The sequence below is a fragment of the Montipora foliosa genome, chromosome 13 (genome assembly GCF_036669935.1).
Source record: "Montipora foliosa isolate CH-2021 chromosome 13, ASM3666993v2, whole genome shotgun sequence".
NCBI lineage: Eukaryota > Metazoa > Cnidaria > Anthozoa > Scleractinia > Acroporidae > Montipora > Montipora foliosa.
This window is the reverse complement of record NC_090881.1, coordinates 6,446,918-6,461,917: the sequence shown is the minus strand read 5'-3', so window position 1 is coordinate 6,461,917 and position 15,000 is coordinate 6,446,918. Positions and strand designations below refer to the sequence as shown.

At 40.2% G+C, this 15,000-nt stretch overlaps 1 protein-coding gene across 1 annotated transcript in view; it reads right to left on the bottom strand.

The window, feature by feature from the left end:
* Window positions 1-15,000, bottom strand: part of LOC137983971 (structural maintenance of chromosomes protein 4-like) — a 100,874-nt gene that overhangs the window by 11,684 nt on the left and 74,190 nt on the right. Inside the window, exons 19-29 of the mRNA XM_068831128.1 lie at window positions 9,977-10,017; window positions 9,332-9,464; window positions 9,044-9,098; window positions 8,438-8,565; window positions 7,629-7,733; window positions 5,980-6,106; window positions 5,434-5,485; window positions 4,355-4,406; window positions 3,767-3,852; window positions 2,186-2,267; window positions 1,589-1,651 (exon numbers count right to left, since the gene is read on the bottom strand). Of these exons, the coding sequence (XP_068687229.1) occupies window positions 1,589-1,651; window positions 2,186-2,267; window positions 3,767-3,852; window positions 4,355-4,406; window positions 5,434-5,485; window positions 5,980-6,106; window positions 7,629-7,733; window positions 8,438-8,565; window positions 9,044-9,098; window positions 9,332-9,464; window positions 9,977-10,017 (924 nt within the window). The remainder of the gene's footprint in view (window positions 1-1,588; window positions 1,652-2,185; window positions 2,268-3,766; window positions 3,853-4,354; window positions 4,407-5,433; window positions 5,486-5,979; window positions 6,107-7,628; window positions 7,734-8,437; window positions 8,566-9,043; window positions 9,099-9,331; window positions 9,465-9,976; window positions 10,018-15,000) is intronic.

Sequence of the window (15,000 nt, the reverse complement as noted above, 5' to 3'; positions counted from 1 at the left end):
GGACGAAATTGATAAGGGAAAATAGAAAGGGATGAGATTGAGCAGATGGTACGGGGTAAGATCGGAAAGGAGAATGGTGTGAATTGGGAGGAGATGGTGATCAGCAAAGCCAAGTGGAATGAGTTGTTTGGAAAATGTGATGACAAGGAAGAGTTTGTGAGGTTTGATGCTGAAAGTGGGAAGGGATGAGTCTGTCTGGTGCGGATTGTTGTCAGAGGCTGTGGCTGAAGAGGACAAGTCTGAGTATGAGGTAGATTTTGAGGTTGCTGAGGTCAAGGTGAGGTCAAGGTGGTTGTGGAGAGCCTGGATTGTTTTGGTGTTGAGGTCGAGGACTGGATGATAAAGGGAAGATGGGGGGCATCGATGGAGAGGTCAAAGTGGTTGTGGAGAAGTTGGATACTTTTCTCGATGATGATGGTACTTCAGAAGATGAGAGCAGTCTTTGTTAGTGAGGAGTGGGTTGAGGTTCCTGGTTTGATGGCTCAGGATAGGAGGAAAGTGAATAGAGGTCAAGGTTGTGCAAGGACTGATGTATTGTCTTGTGAAGGATGGGATCTCAGTGTCAGAGATCCATAGGCCTTTGTATACTGGGTCATATGTAGTCACAAGCAGGTTGGGGCTGATGTGGAAGAAGAAACCAAGGTGGCAAAGATAAAAAAGAGCATCATGGAATGGCGGCAGGACTTGGAGAGGATTGCAGAGATAGGGGGGGACAGTGCTTGGGAGGAAAGTGATGGGCCGGTTCAATACGAGTTATCAGCCAGGATGTCAAGAAGGGGATGGTTGCAGTGAGAACATCAGTAACAAGCTTTGGAAGAATCAGAGATTGACCAACCATCTGTTCTTTATGGACAATTTGAAGTTGTATGGAAGGACTGAAGAGGAGCTGGAGAGTTTGATCAATGTGGTGCAGGTTTTTCACGGGACATGGGGATGGAGTTTGAGCTCGACAAGTGTGTTGTGTTGGAGTTGAACGTTTGCTGTGAAGGAAGGAGTGGACATTTGTTGATTTCTTGGTGCCTTGGGATAGGAACATGTTGACTAAAAAAGATGAGAAAATCACCAGCAATAACTCGTCTCTGGCAAAGGAAATCAGGAAGGTGCATTGGGTGTCCATGAAGATTGTGCTGTTGGTGGTTGCTTGTTTGGGTGTGGAGTCTGGTCAGTTAGGGGGCTTTTTGAAAGATCTTGCCATGGGATTCTGGATGTTATGGGAAGAATGCAGACCTCCACAGTCATTGAGACCACCCTAATCCCTCAGAAGACGAGGATATGCAGTGTTTACACCAGTGCATCGATATCAGCTCCTCGCAGGTTGTTCTGTCCCCAGAAAATCAAGAATCATGATTATTTTCATTATTATCTTTCCTTGCATAGCAACTAAAATAATTTAGCAGTTGGAAACAAAAGCTGTTGAAATCTCATCAAAGATTTATATTTTTACAACACAATAATAATTTAGAAAGTTAGAGCTATTTATGGAAAACCCTTCTATACAAGTATAATGGCAGGAGGCACATCAAACTTCACACTTAAGTTGAGATTTCCTCCTGATAGAATGAAGTATGTTCATGTATGTTGTACATACCTGAGCCTTTTCAACATCTTCAAACACTTGAGTGGCTTTTTCTACTAACACCTTGTACTCTCCCTATACAAACCAGTGAAAGGAAATACAGATATATTTTACTCAAACGAAATAAAATTTCACGTGAAACATGCTGGTCACAAATGTCACTTCTGTTTTAAGTGCACAAATGCTCACTGTAAAATTAGGGTTGATTTAGCCAAGTTATGATAATTATGACAATAACAGTATAACAATAATAATGAAAAGATACTCTATTCTGATTGGCTGAAAGAAAATCAGTTTTAACAGCTCCACTTTTAGGCTTGGCTAAATCTATATATTATATTCTCTATGCTGTATAATTATGCACCCTCTACGAGTTTATCATGAACTCACAAAGTGACCAGCTCATAGTCGATTAGCTAAGAACTGCACTGGTAACATTAAATGTCACAGGTTCACATCCCATTCAAGACTCAATTTTTCAGGCTTCTATTTTGCTGCTTCGTAATAAGTGGTGCTCACCACTGTGATGATCATCAAAACACTTCACAACTTGTTACAGTAACCTAGCTAATCTTTTCTCCATCCCAATCACTTATATTTTTTGCTTACATCAAGTCTTTGCATGTTGGCACTGTTTTCTTCAATCTCTTTTTCAAGTGAACTCACGTTGTCCTCTGCCTTTTTGGTGTTCCTAATTTGAAAAAAAACAAAACAATTGAATTCCAAGATAAACAATGCATGAACATCCTAGGTGACCATGGGTTTGAACATCCTCCAAATTCATAGCACCTAATGAGCTGTTCCAAAATCCAACAGAAAAGAGACAAAATTCTGCCTGAAATTTAAAGTGCGCCTAAACTCATTTTTTTTTTAATTTCAGCATTTTAAAACATATATTTCAATTTTAACTCCTTGTGATTCCGATTCTGAAGTCTGCAAATGTTGAGTAAAGTTGACAAAATTGGCAGCCATTTGTCGCATTGAGGAGTTCGTGAGAGGCATGGGCCTACACTGAGAGGACATCACAAACTGCTTTGCATTCTAGTTTTGAAAGCATTTTTGCATTGCAAAGTAGTGTGCGACATCATCTCAGTGAAGGCCCATGCCTCTCACAAACTCAACCATGGAACAAAGGATGACTGGTTTTGTCAAGTTTTACAGCACATCACAAGTGAAATTTTGATGCGAAAATGGCAAAATATGTTTGCAAAGTTGAATAGATTTACCTCAGCAAGGAAAATATTTGAGGTAAGCCGAGGCACTTTAAAAAAACCTTCAACACAGGAATTTGACTAGAGTTTGACAAAACAACAGATTGCTAAGTAACCCTTCAAAGAGCCCTGCGGGACTGTCTGCTTCCAGTCAAACCACAGTCAGCCAACCATTCTACTGTAGGAGCCCACTTTGCCCTTAGTTGTTTGCCTCACATGCTTGAATAGTCAGATAGACTAACTGAAGCTGAAGGAACAGTTTGCATTCTAAGAAAGCAAAACAAAAGCCATAGAAGGCATTTCTAGGGTACTAAATACTAAGTCCAAGAAAACTTCTGCAGAGGGCATGTGGAAGCAGTAGGTGTCCAAAAGAGTACAGTTAAATAGAGGGATGACCCTTGGATTCCATGCCAGACACATACACTGAAAGGCCAAGGGAATGGCCAGTATAGTCAGCAGTATTACCCAGATTCCCAAAATACCTGCATTATCTTTCAAAAAAGAGACAGAAAATAAAAATTCCACAGAACCATACTCCCCAGCAACTCTACATGGTTAATTGACAGAAGACATCACCAAAGAGACAAACCAGATCAAAACAATTTTATTGACCATTTAGAGTTTCTCTCCCCTAATAATACCGTAATAAATAAATAATGAACTTTATTCAAGTCTCAACTGTATTTAGCACTGGAGCACTTGTTGGACATACTGTACAGAAACCAAATCAAATCAACTCTTACCAAATCACGAGTTGGCTTTTTGAGGAGAAGGAAAAACCAGAATGCCAGAAGAAAAACCTCACAACCCACATGAGATGCCAAGTCTGGTATTAGGAACCCAGGTCACACTGGTGTGACCACTGCACCATACCTGCTCCCATATGAAGTGAAGAGTATTATTTTTTATGTACAAAATGTAGATAAAAATAATATAATTATAATAAATATAATAATAATATCAAGTAAATTAATAATACCTTTGACAAGTCTTGATGGCAACATTTGCTTTGGTGATTTGTCCAGCCACAGCATCGATGGCTTTTGTCAGTGCATCAACTCGATCCTAAAATAAAAATATTATTTTATTTTTCATTTAGGTTAATTTGATCAATGGTTCGATCAAACTTAAGCATAAGCTTTGGCTCAATGTGAAACATGACCAACATACGTGACAGCTATAAACACAGCTCATGTGTATAGCTGATCAAGTATCAAGAATATGATTTTTTCTTTAAGATTAATACAAAAAGAGGCATGGTTGCTTGAATTGTCTTTCCCCCATTTAACTTTTCTTGAATAGCTAACTAAGTCTAGCGATAACACTTTTCCAAAATTTTCCAGGCCTCGGTTGTTCAAAAGGTGGGTATTAAATGCTATCCACCCAATAAATCACTATCCAGCAGATAAACACTAGCAAAACCAATTGAGTTATCCAGTGGATAGGGCTATCCACCCTTTGAACAACTAGGGCCACAACCCTGAAAATCAATTGTCATGATTTCCCTTCACTGAAAAACAATACGAAAAAGGTTTAGATGTGCACACTATTTGTTGTAAAAACTAACCTGTTGTGTTTTGAGCTTCGCACCACCAATTTCCATTATCTGCTTGTGAAGGCTGGAAAAACAACCACAGTTTGTGTACTTTTTGTTGGCTGCATAGCATGATTTAAATATACTATAAATCCTCTATAAAAAGGCAGACTGCCATTCAACTACATGAAGGGGAGAGAATTTATAGAAAGCCTAATGGCAGCTTTCAGCCTCATCTAAGTTCCCTTGCCAGTAATGCTGATTATTTAATTTAAAAAAGGAGAAGAGGAAGGGTACACATTGTTTATAACATGTACATAAAAGTTATTTCATGGCCATGAATGGTCTTATAGGTTCCCAAGCAATAATAATTATTACTTTTTACTCATGGCTCAAAAACTAATGAAAATAGAGGAAGGCTGATTCTTGAACAAGGAACAAAAATGAAAGTGGATTTACAACCGGCTACAATAATTTTTATTATTATACATTCAACTCTCTAACTCTTTTGTGATTGGCCAAAAGCCTACAGTGAATTTTCGAAATCAGCACCTGTGACGTCATAACTGCAGATTATACACTTATCATGTCAAGGTCACTCAAGGTCACGGGTTATCATGTCATGTATGACCGCAGTGCATGACTTCTAAGGATAATCATATCAAGTTTGCGTGCTTTCTGTTGCTTGCTGTCAGTGAAGAAGCAAAAAAATGACTTCCAGGTTTGCTTTCTACGGTTACTTATTTATTGCTATTTACTTTCTCATCAAGCTTTTTTTCAATTCTTCACATATTGTCTAATGCTTAAAATTTTTTGTCAACAAATTATGTGCCGCTGATTTGTATACCGTTTACTCGTTGACAAATAAATTACCAGTTCCACTCACTGTCGTGACCATTTTTTTTTTCGTACAATGCATAGAACAATATTATTATTAGATTCAGTTTTTGTGATATCCAGAATATTATCAAGGTCGAGGTAAGGGTTATCAGCCTCAGCCTTCAGCTTCGGCCTTACCTCAACCTTGATTATTCTGGATATCACAAAAACCTCATCCAATAATTGTTTATTGTTGGCACACTAGATGGACATGATAGAAATGAACTATTAACCTCTGTACTTGTGTTTCAATCTTTGCAGCTGATGCTGTTGCTTTCTGCCACTCTGTTAAATGCAGTTATGGAGAAACATGTTAATTTATAGACTGACTTTAAATGCACCAGTGCAAAGGAAAACTGAGGTTCAATTTCTTGATATGTGACTATGCTACAAAATAATTCAGCCTTGCAAAGTATAAAGTTAAAACTAAAATAAAATAACCACAAAGACTAAGAAATCAAGAAATCTGGCCTGGCTGGCCACCAAGCACTGGAGTTGCAGTCATCTTTAACTCTCTTTCAGATCTTGAATACATGTACAACAAATTTGGTATGCTGTCAGCTCCACGTAATCTTGTATTTCAATGTACATGTAACATATGGTGCATTGATAGAGATATTTAAAGAAGTAAACAGCAAAATACATTTGCTATAGTTGAGTTTAGAGGCACTTGAATAAAAAAAAAAGAAATAACTATTTCATATTGTGTGTTCATCTGAGCATTTTAATATTAATTTTCAAAAACTATAGAGCTACACTTGAATGTACAAAAAAATAACCTTTTTCATGAGTTTTAACAGAATCCTGCAATTGCTTGAGCTTAGCCTTATCTGGAGTACTCTCCTTAACTTGCTTCTCCAAATGCACTATTTGCTGTTTTAATGCCTTCTCCTGTTCATCCAGAGCCTGCAATTTGAAGGGTGAGAAAGGGATGATCCACAAGAAAGTGAAAATTAAGGAAGCAGCAGTTAATTGGTGCAGTCACAAGAGCTCTTGCCACCTGCAATCTGTCTTCGGTTTGATTCCCAGACTTGGCAACATATAATTATGGGTTGATAACTTAAATGATGTTTGTGTCACAATGTAGTAGACACTTGAGTTATAAAATTCACAATGTTTTGACTGCCCACTGCTAGTCTTAATCAGGCAATAAGGTTGACTGGCTACTCTCTACTAGATGTACTGTATTATGGTGGTTGGCTGTGATTGAAGTATCTTCACTGTTCTATTCAGTAATTAGTGCTTGAGAGGTCCGATTTGAAATTGTTTCATGTGTGTTAGGGAGAAGACTTATGTGAACAGCTTCCTTTCTTCACAGTGGGTTATAATAGGTTGTCTCTTGAACTTGAGAATAACATTAACAAAGTACAAAATGAGTTGATGGTTTGAAGCCATCAGTTGTAGTTGAAATGAACAAGTGTCAATGGTGAACATGCATGTGCCTCTGAAGTCCAAAGTCCGAGGCACACACACATGGCCACAGATCGGGAATGGTGTGCCACCAGTTGTGATTGTTGCTCTTTTACAGCAATCCTTAGCTGGTGCAATACACAGGCGGCAGTAGTGCTCGAAGTTTCTAGCAGCTCTCTGGACAGTTGCTCGCCATCCAGATCTATTGGCTGCGGTAGTCTCCAGTTCCTTCGGTTGAATTCCTGCCCATTAGAGGTTGGCTTTGAGGTTGCCCTTGTAACTCTTCTTGGGTCGGCCTTGGTTGTGTCTGCCCTGAGATAGCTCTCCGTAGAAAAGATGGCGAGGGATCCTGGATTTGTTCATTCAGATGACATGACCAGTCCAGCGTAGTTGGGCTGTTAGGACCATAGTCTCGATACTGGTAGAACTTGCCCTCTCCCAAACTTCTTGCTTTGAGGCCCAATCTTAATCAAAGGAACAGCCTTTCCATAGACTTCCAAACGAGCAGTTCAGTTTTATGTACAGTTTATTCCTTAATTTACTTTCTTCCGCATTTTTCATACTCCAGTGCATTTGTGAGTTGCAAAGTTTTGGCAACAGTTCTGTGAGAAATGGCCTGAAGGCCACAAAAACTTTGCCTTCGTTAGAAAATATGGGAAGCCATACACTCCAGAATATTTGTGCCACTGTTGCACGGATGGGTATGAGAATACTTACTAAAAGCGTGAGCTGTGTTTGCAAATGTGAAATTTTTTTCGTGAAAGGTTTTTACAAATGAATTAATGAAACTGCGGATGACAAGGCTGGCTAGTGCAAATTTAGATTTGGCCAGTGAAATCAGACCTGATACTAGCCACTAGGTTAGTGAGCTAAAAGTTAGTCTCAAGCCCTGACTAGACACTAAAATAAAGTTCCTTTCCTTTCCTTTCCTTTTGTAGTGACTAGATGTAGTGTACATGTATGATGCTGGACTAATTTTGCATGTAGAAATTAAGACAACAGGAATTATATCTGATACCTTGATTTCCATGTCATTTTTTTGCAACTGATGCTCTGCAGTAGATAGTTCCTTCTTCAGCTCATCAACTAGTTCTTCTAGCTTCTTTTTGGATTCTCTACATTCCTGTGAACAGCAACAAAAATGACCAGGAAACTAATGGGCCAACAGAAAATCCTTCATGCATTTTTGCATTAAGAGCACAGACACAACAGCCTGAAAATAATTACCCTTGAAAAAGGATTGAACCACATTGCATACACTTTTTGGTATAAGTAACTTCAAATGTGTGGTTTGGCAGTTCTAGGATATTCCCTGTTGAAAATATACTTGCCGAGTTTGTCAGAAGTATGTTGTGAATTTGCTCTCCTGTTGATCGCAAAGTCAATTTATTAAAAAAAATCTATACAAGGTGAAAATTGAAATCATACATCGAAGAATGTAAAACGATGCAAGATTATACCCAAAAATAAAAAATTAAGTTCTTATTTTTCTCAGTTTACAAATTTTGACTGAGAAATGAATGAATGGAATTAGACCAAAAAGTCGGGTTTTTGCTGACTTCTTATGGTGATTGTAGTAGTGTAAAGCATGACTCATAAATTGTTATTGCCCTTTCACAAAAAATAATATTCTTATTAATAAAAGACAGGCAAAGGACAATGGGTTTTTTAAAATCCATCTAAAAACACTTCATTTCGTCACAAGCACAATGAGCATCAATTTCACTGTTGTTTATTACCATTGATGCCTTTTCACGACATTCCAGGTCTGGAAATCGACTTCCCAAACTTAAAGACTTTCCGCCAATGGCTGCAGTTACTGCTTACCTCAGCTGTCTTGGTTTCTTTCTCCAAAGTTTTTTCCATGGCTTCCAACTGATCAGGACTAATATCTGCCACAATGGACGAACCCATTCTTCCTTTTACAACTTTATTCCCTCCACCACTCATTGTACCTGCAAAAGCAATGATGATTAGAAAAACACAATGTAACTGTGTCATGGTTAAACTGGATCACTGACAGAATGAAAACAAGAAAATCTTATTTCTTTTAGTTTGGTTTGAATGAAGGAGACAGAAAGAGATGCGTCTCCTTACAAAATCATCTCATCAAAACTCTGGGCAGGTAAGTCTAGTGATGCATACAGTACCAGATATGCATTTGTAATCCCATCTGTTCCCTTATAGGTGTGCAAGACAACTTACTTCATAGGCCAGTTATGTTGTTGTTTTTAATTAGGGTTCCTTTTAATGTTCAGGGCCTTGGCTTCCCCTAGCAACAAGCCCTTTATCTCTTTGACCTTAATAATAAATTATTCTAATTTTTACATTATGCCTCACATGGTTTGGAGGGTCCCTCAGCTTGGAATGGCTGGGTTGTGGGCATTTGCCAGCCATGTGGTCAGTACTTAACCTGGTAGTGGTTTACTTTACCTGATTGGTCAATCAGTTCCCCTTGCAATGTAACAACACGCCATCTTTTGGATCCCTACATGAAGATACATGGAAATAAAACACTGTGTCTGCCTGATCTCCAGATTGATGTTCTGATATAGAAAATGCATTAGCAGAGACATTTAGGGCAGTAGATAGAAACTACATGTAACAATCTTCTCCCTTCAGTCTCATTGTGCCTTGAGGGAAAAGGGTAAAAAAAAAAATCAGCCAATAAAAACCGATAAAACATTTAAAATTAATATTGATTCCTGCTACAAGTTCTACCTTAAATGCAATGTTTGTGGCTTGTCTTAGATCATCAGCAACCAACGTGTTCCTCAGTGCAAAGAAGAAGGCAGTGCGTATGTTGTCATCCTTGACACGAACCAAATCATACAAGCGAGGAACATTCTCTGGACTGCCAAGCAAAGCACAAAGAGATCACTTTTAAAATATTAAATTACCCAATTCTTGTAATGAAATAAGATGATTGGGATGAGAAGTATAAAAAACTAAATGGATTTATTGACACATTTTTAGGATAATCTCATCCACATATTTGGATAAGAAAAAAATTACCAGAGATCTTTGCACTTTTTCTCTGACCACCATCAACACAAAACATTGGACAACTTAGCCAGTACTGGATATAATGGTATAACTCCTCAATGGCCTTCCCTATATTCAAATGCCTAGGGCAAAGGCATTCTGAAAGTTCCCAATTCCTTCAGTAGAATTCATTGAACTTGAAAAATAAGTATTGTTTTGCTCACTTAATCCAAACCCTGGCATAGACAACCCAGTTTTACACCTTGACTTGGAAGTGGTTGTGTGTTGCAAAATCAAATTTAAGCTTGCCCATAACAGAGAGGATTCGCTGTGAAGATTCCTAGTTTACCAGATGAGTTGCACCTGCAATAAAATTCTTACGTTTGGATCTTTGATGTTGCATCCTTCCTCCATTTTTCAACCTGCAAGAGAAAAATCAGCATATTAGTGATACTGGAGATTTTAAATCTGGCCAGGGAAATTTCTTTGTCGAGATCACTGAATTGTTATAAGCTAAAAATGATTAATGTCGCAGTTCCCGCGGGTATTTACGTATAATTATTTAAGACACACTACAATAACAAAACGATCGGCGTGACAGACTAGTTCCGTAGCGTGACTAAAAGCATTATCTCTCTGACTCACAAGGCAAACCTTGCCGGATTGGACAAGTTGTATGCCGGTAAAAGCCAAATAATGATATACAAGTTTAATGCTCAACGGCACTACGAGCTAAACCTCCAGCCAGCATTGTGCTATAATGGAAGGAGTGTAGGCAGTAAAAATAGCTCAAGCCCCCTTATCTCCCCAGCACTACGAGCCAACTCCGCCGGCATGTGCTGGATTGGACAAGAACAAAGGCACATAGAGAGCGCAAAATGAATAGCATGAAAAACACAGAAGCTTGGGGAAGTCGGTGCGAGACTTAACCGCCACTGATATGTGCAAAGCATGTATCCCCCCAAGCAAGCGCAAACTAACCAGTGACTAACTATGGTAACGAAACGACAGCCATATGCGGCACAGCAGACAGTAAAACTTGCGACGTTGCAAGTGGTGCGAGCCGGCAAGCCGGCTGCATCTGCTGTAGATGCAGCGCCAAGGCGAAAACTGTGCCCTTTAAGGGACTTGTAGGGGAGCCCGGCATGCTGAGCCACATCCCTAAGAAGGTTAACAGACCTAGTAAGCAAACGACCTAAGTGGAAATAGAAAAGTGTACTGCGCAGGTGGGCAGCCAAAAAATAATTACGCATACCAGTAACTGCGCAAATCGATGAAGGGGAACACACAATAACCAGTGTGTGGCCCTGACAATAGGTGTCCGACTTAGAAGCTTTAAGGAGAATGGACATTTGCTGTGGGCAAGCCTGACTAGGATGAAATTATACACAGTCAGCGGACACGTCGAACCGGGGGCGAAACTGGGAGGTCCTGTTAAAGGTAAATTCTCTACAACCGAGGAAGGCAAAGAAGGCTAAGGTGAAGGCAGCCCATATTATAGTAAAGTCCCGCTCCCCTAACCAGGTATGAAGAATTGGTTGGATTGCTGCTAACACAATGGGTGTGACAGGTTGGCGAAGGATATGGGACTTGCCTTGGCAACGAGGGACGCCCCGTAGCAAGAGAAGTTTTCCCTGAAGAGGATCACTGTGGCCACAGGAAATGTGTAAATTACGAACCACAGAGAGATACAATAATTTTATTGTACTATGCTTAACTGTTCTAGCAAGGTACGAGGCAAAATAAATAAGCGTCCCCTTAGAAGCTGGGAGTATGTCCCTGTAGTTTGACATAAGTCAATTCATAAGGCAAAATTGGAGCAAGCCTTTTTCTCCGGAGCTGTATGTACAGTTTTTGTAGGCCTCCCTAGTCCCCACCTGGCGTAAGTTTGGACTTATCCCTGAGAGAGTCATGAGTGAAGGAGGGATGGTGCAAGGGGTTTTCTCGGCCTTGGGACCCGCTGACCAGAAATGGGCGTCCTGAAAGCGTGAAAAGGCGTCAGCAATTTTGTTAGGAACCCCAGGGACGTGACGTGCTCAAACAAAGAAATTATGTTTCATGGATATTACAATAGGGAACCTAAGAGGGTCCATGATGCGCGGAGCCTTTGAATGGCCCAAATTGATAATGGCCACAACGGATTCGTTATGGCACCAAAATTGTATATGTTTCCCTCAAAAATGAGGGAACATGAATGCACATGCCACCACTATGGGGAAGAGTTCCTGCCATTCGATGCTTATACCCCGAGCACTATTTAACTGCATCTACCCTGGAAGCATTGCCCATTGAAATAGCCCACAAAACCAACAGAGCCAGAGGCTTTGGTGTACAGTTCTAGATCAGGAGAAGGGGTAACGGTAGTACCTACAAAGAAAGAGGGCCCATTCCACGTTCCGAGGAAGGCTTTCCATGTTGAGAGATCTTTAAAAAATTCTCTGTTCAACAAGACATGGTGAAAACGGCTGGGTACTCCACGAGTCAAGTTAATCATGCGTTCTCCCAGGTACTACTGCCTTGCAAGCAAACTGTAAGGTACCAATAAGGGATTGATGCTCCACCAGCCACATGCAGCTGCCAGTGGTAAAGGAATAGAGCAGGGTTCGACATCTCCGCTAGCCCGGTAGCCCGAGGCTAGTAAAAATTTTGTCGGGCTAGTAAAAAACGACGTTTAATAGCCCGCTGGCTAGCAGAAAAATGGAAATAAACTAGATATAATTAGTTTTAGTTTGAAGTTCACAGTTGATTAAAAAAACAAGAAAGTTTAAAATGTAACGATAATACCAATAACTTTATAAAGAAAACAAATCTATCATCTTCTGGCGTCTCTTTTATCTTGCGTGTAGTTCGTAAACATCGCTAGATCCCAGACTCTGAGCTTGATGGTTAATGTCTTCCCCAGTCTTCTCCCTACCAATGTTGTGTGTGATGCCTTGCACATCGCCTCGCACGATCGCTTCGCAATTGAACCGACTGTAAAGATGGAGCGATTTTTGACAAATTACGAGGCGTCACCATGTAAAAAGGGGAAAGCGGCCGAAACTGAAAGTACCAGTAAACAGGAAAGCAGTAAGATTTACGAGAGCACTCAGAGAAAGAGAACTTTTAATCCATCGTGGAAAGCAAGCTTCCCGTGGCTTGTGCACTGGCATTCTACGGTTAGCCTTCGCCGCGTGCACAAGTGAATGTGAAACGAACATTTTATTAGCTTTTTTCCTTAAATAACACATTATGTTATCACAATGGAAGAAAAAAATTCCATTCTTTATCATTTTAAAAGACCTTGCCAATAAGTTTAGAGGAAGGTTTGCGTGTTTGGGGTTGAAGTAGACCTCGAGGGAAATTGATCCGGGCTACCAAGTTTTGCTTCGGGCTAGTAAATTCTAGAAATCACTAGCCCGGTGGCTAGTAATGCAGGTAGCCAGGTGTGGGAAGCCTGGCCACCATACGAGTGGTGTCTAGTTCAATACCCATGAACTCTAGTACTTGGGAGGGACCCAGAGTTTTGGGTGCGGCAACAGGGGCATGGACGGATATGAAAAAACGGAGTAATGTACTAAAGCTAGCCAGGCATTGGGAGGCGAGAGGGCTCAGCTATGAAAGTATCGGTGAGGATATGAAGGACATGCGGTAACCCGTAATTGTGTTTTAAAACCCATTCGAAGGCATCGGAAAGTTGGTTAAAGAGGAAAGGTGCTGAACGAAGCCCAAAAGGTAGGTAGAGGTCTACGTAATACTGTTTTTGCCAGTCCTTCGGGTGAATGGGAATAAGACAAAAGGCCGATTTGAGATCAGTCTTGAGGATATGGGTCGCATCGTCTACCTGGACATATTGGAGGGCGTAGGGGTCCTTGGGGATGTGGTTATTTATACTACCCCCATCAGGGTATGATAAATGATAAATTGTACGCCATTCGGAGGAGTGTTTCCTGCGGACCACGCCTAAAGGGTGACATTGTAGATTGGGGAGGGGAGAGGAGAGGAGATAAAGGGTTCCGCAACGTGCCCCAGCCTAATTTCCTTGGAAGGATTCGTTGTCACAATGTCGGGGTGCTGATTAGCGGAAACCAGATTGCGGGATACCCTGGGTTTGTGAGGACCAGTGTAGCCGACATGTGTACCATATTAAAGAAAATTAATTGAAGTATTAACAAAATTGCGATCAGGGTGCCCTGAAAGTTCCCTCTCCAAAACATCTACATTAATGGGGGTAGTTACATCAGGTGAACTGTGCTTGGCAAGAAGCTGGACTTTATCTCTTGCTGCGTTTGCCGGAACTGGTAGAGGTATGGTGGCGTTGAGTGGTCCTTGAGATGCTGTTAGGGCAGTTGACGATAAAGTGGGCAGCAGACGTGTGAGAACGGGCAAGTACTTGTAGGGCACCCAGAGGTACGGTTAAATCGGAAGCAGACAGGTCCGTTTTGAGGCTGCTGTCTTGCAAGACAGTGCGGCTTGCCAAGGCCAGAGAAGGTAACGCTTCACAGTTAAAGGTCAACTTGATCCCAAAATATCGTAAGCGGCTCTATGGCAAAACTGTTCATCATAGGAAAGGAAGGCCAACCCCTTGAATTAAGTAGCCACCCTGCTTATGATCTGCTGGTACTTAAGAAACTCAAGGAATCTTTGAGGATAAGATGAAATGATAACCAGCATGTAGGCGGTGTAGGCATCCAGCCACTTCTGAAATTTGTCAATGGCAGGCTTGCGTTTGCGGACCATTGACAATGGTGAGGCAGAACCTGGATTTCGGGAATCTAGGGCCAACTTAAGAAAACAGGGAGCAACAGAGTAAAGTTGATGAGCTCAACACACAGAATTTTGTCCTCCAAATTTCTGTCCAGAGGGCAGGACGGGCAGGTTCAAGTGGCTGTTGAGCGCTTCCTTCACGGACAAACGAACAGTTTCCTATTTAAATGTCTACACGGTCAATATGACCTTGATGTGTCTGGTTATCTACAATTTTATGAACTCGAATCTTATAATTTAAGAAATACTGAACTAATGTTTAAAAGTATTTATGCTAGAACTGACACATTCAAGTACTCTTTTTTTCCTAGAGCTGTACGTTCATGGAATAAGTTACCTTTATCTGTTAAAAAAAGTGACTCAGTCTCTAAGTTCAAACAAGAGTTAAAGTTGTTTTGTCTTCAGATCGATCGCCATGACTGATCTTACATTCTTTTTTTTTTTTTACTTTTTAATTAATCAATTAATTAATTTTTATTTATTTAATTACTACTATTATTATTATTATTATTTTTATTTTATTTTATTTATTTATTTTTTTTTTTGGTAGCCTACACTTGTTAGGGAAGTTCATTCCTGTTTTGTGGGTTTTCCAACAGCATACTTGTTTTTAGTGTCATAGTTAAGTATTTGCATACTTGTAATTTGCTTCTTTGCTG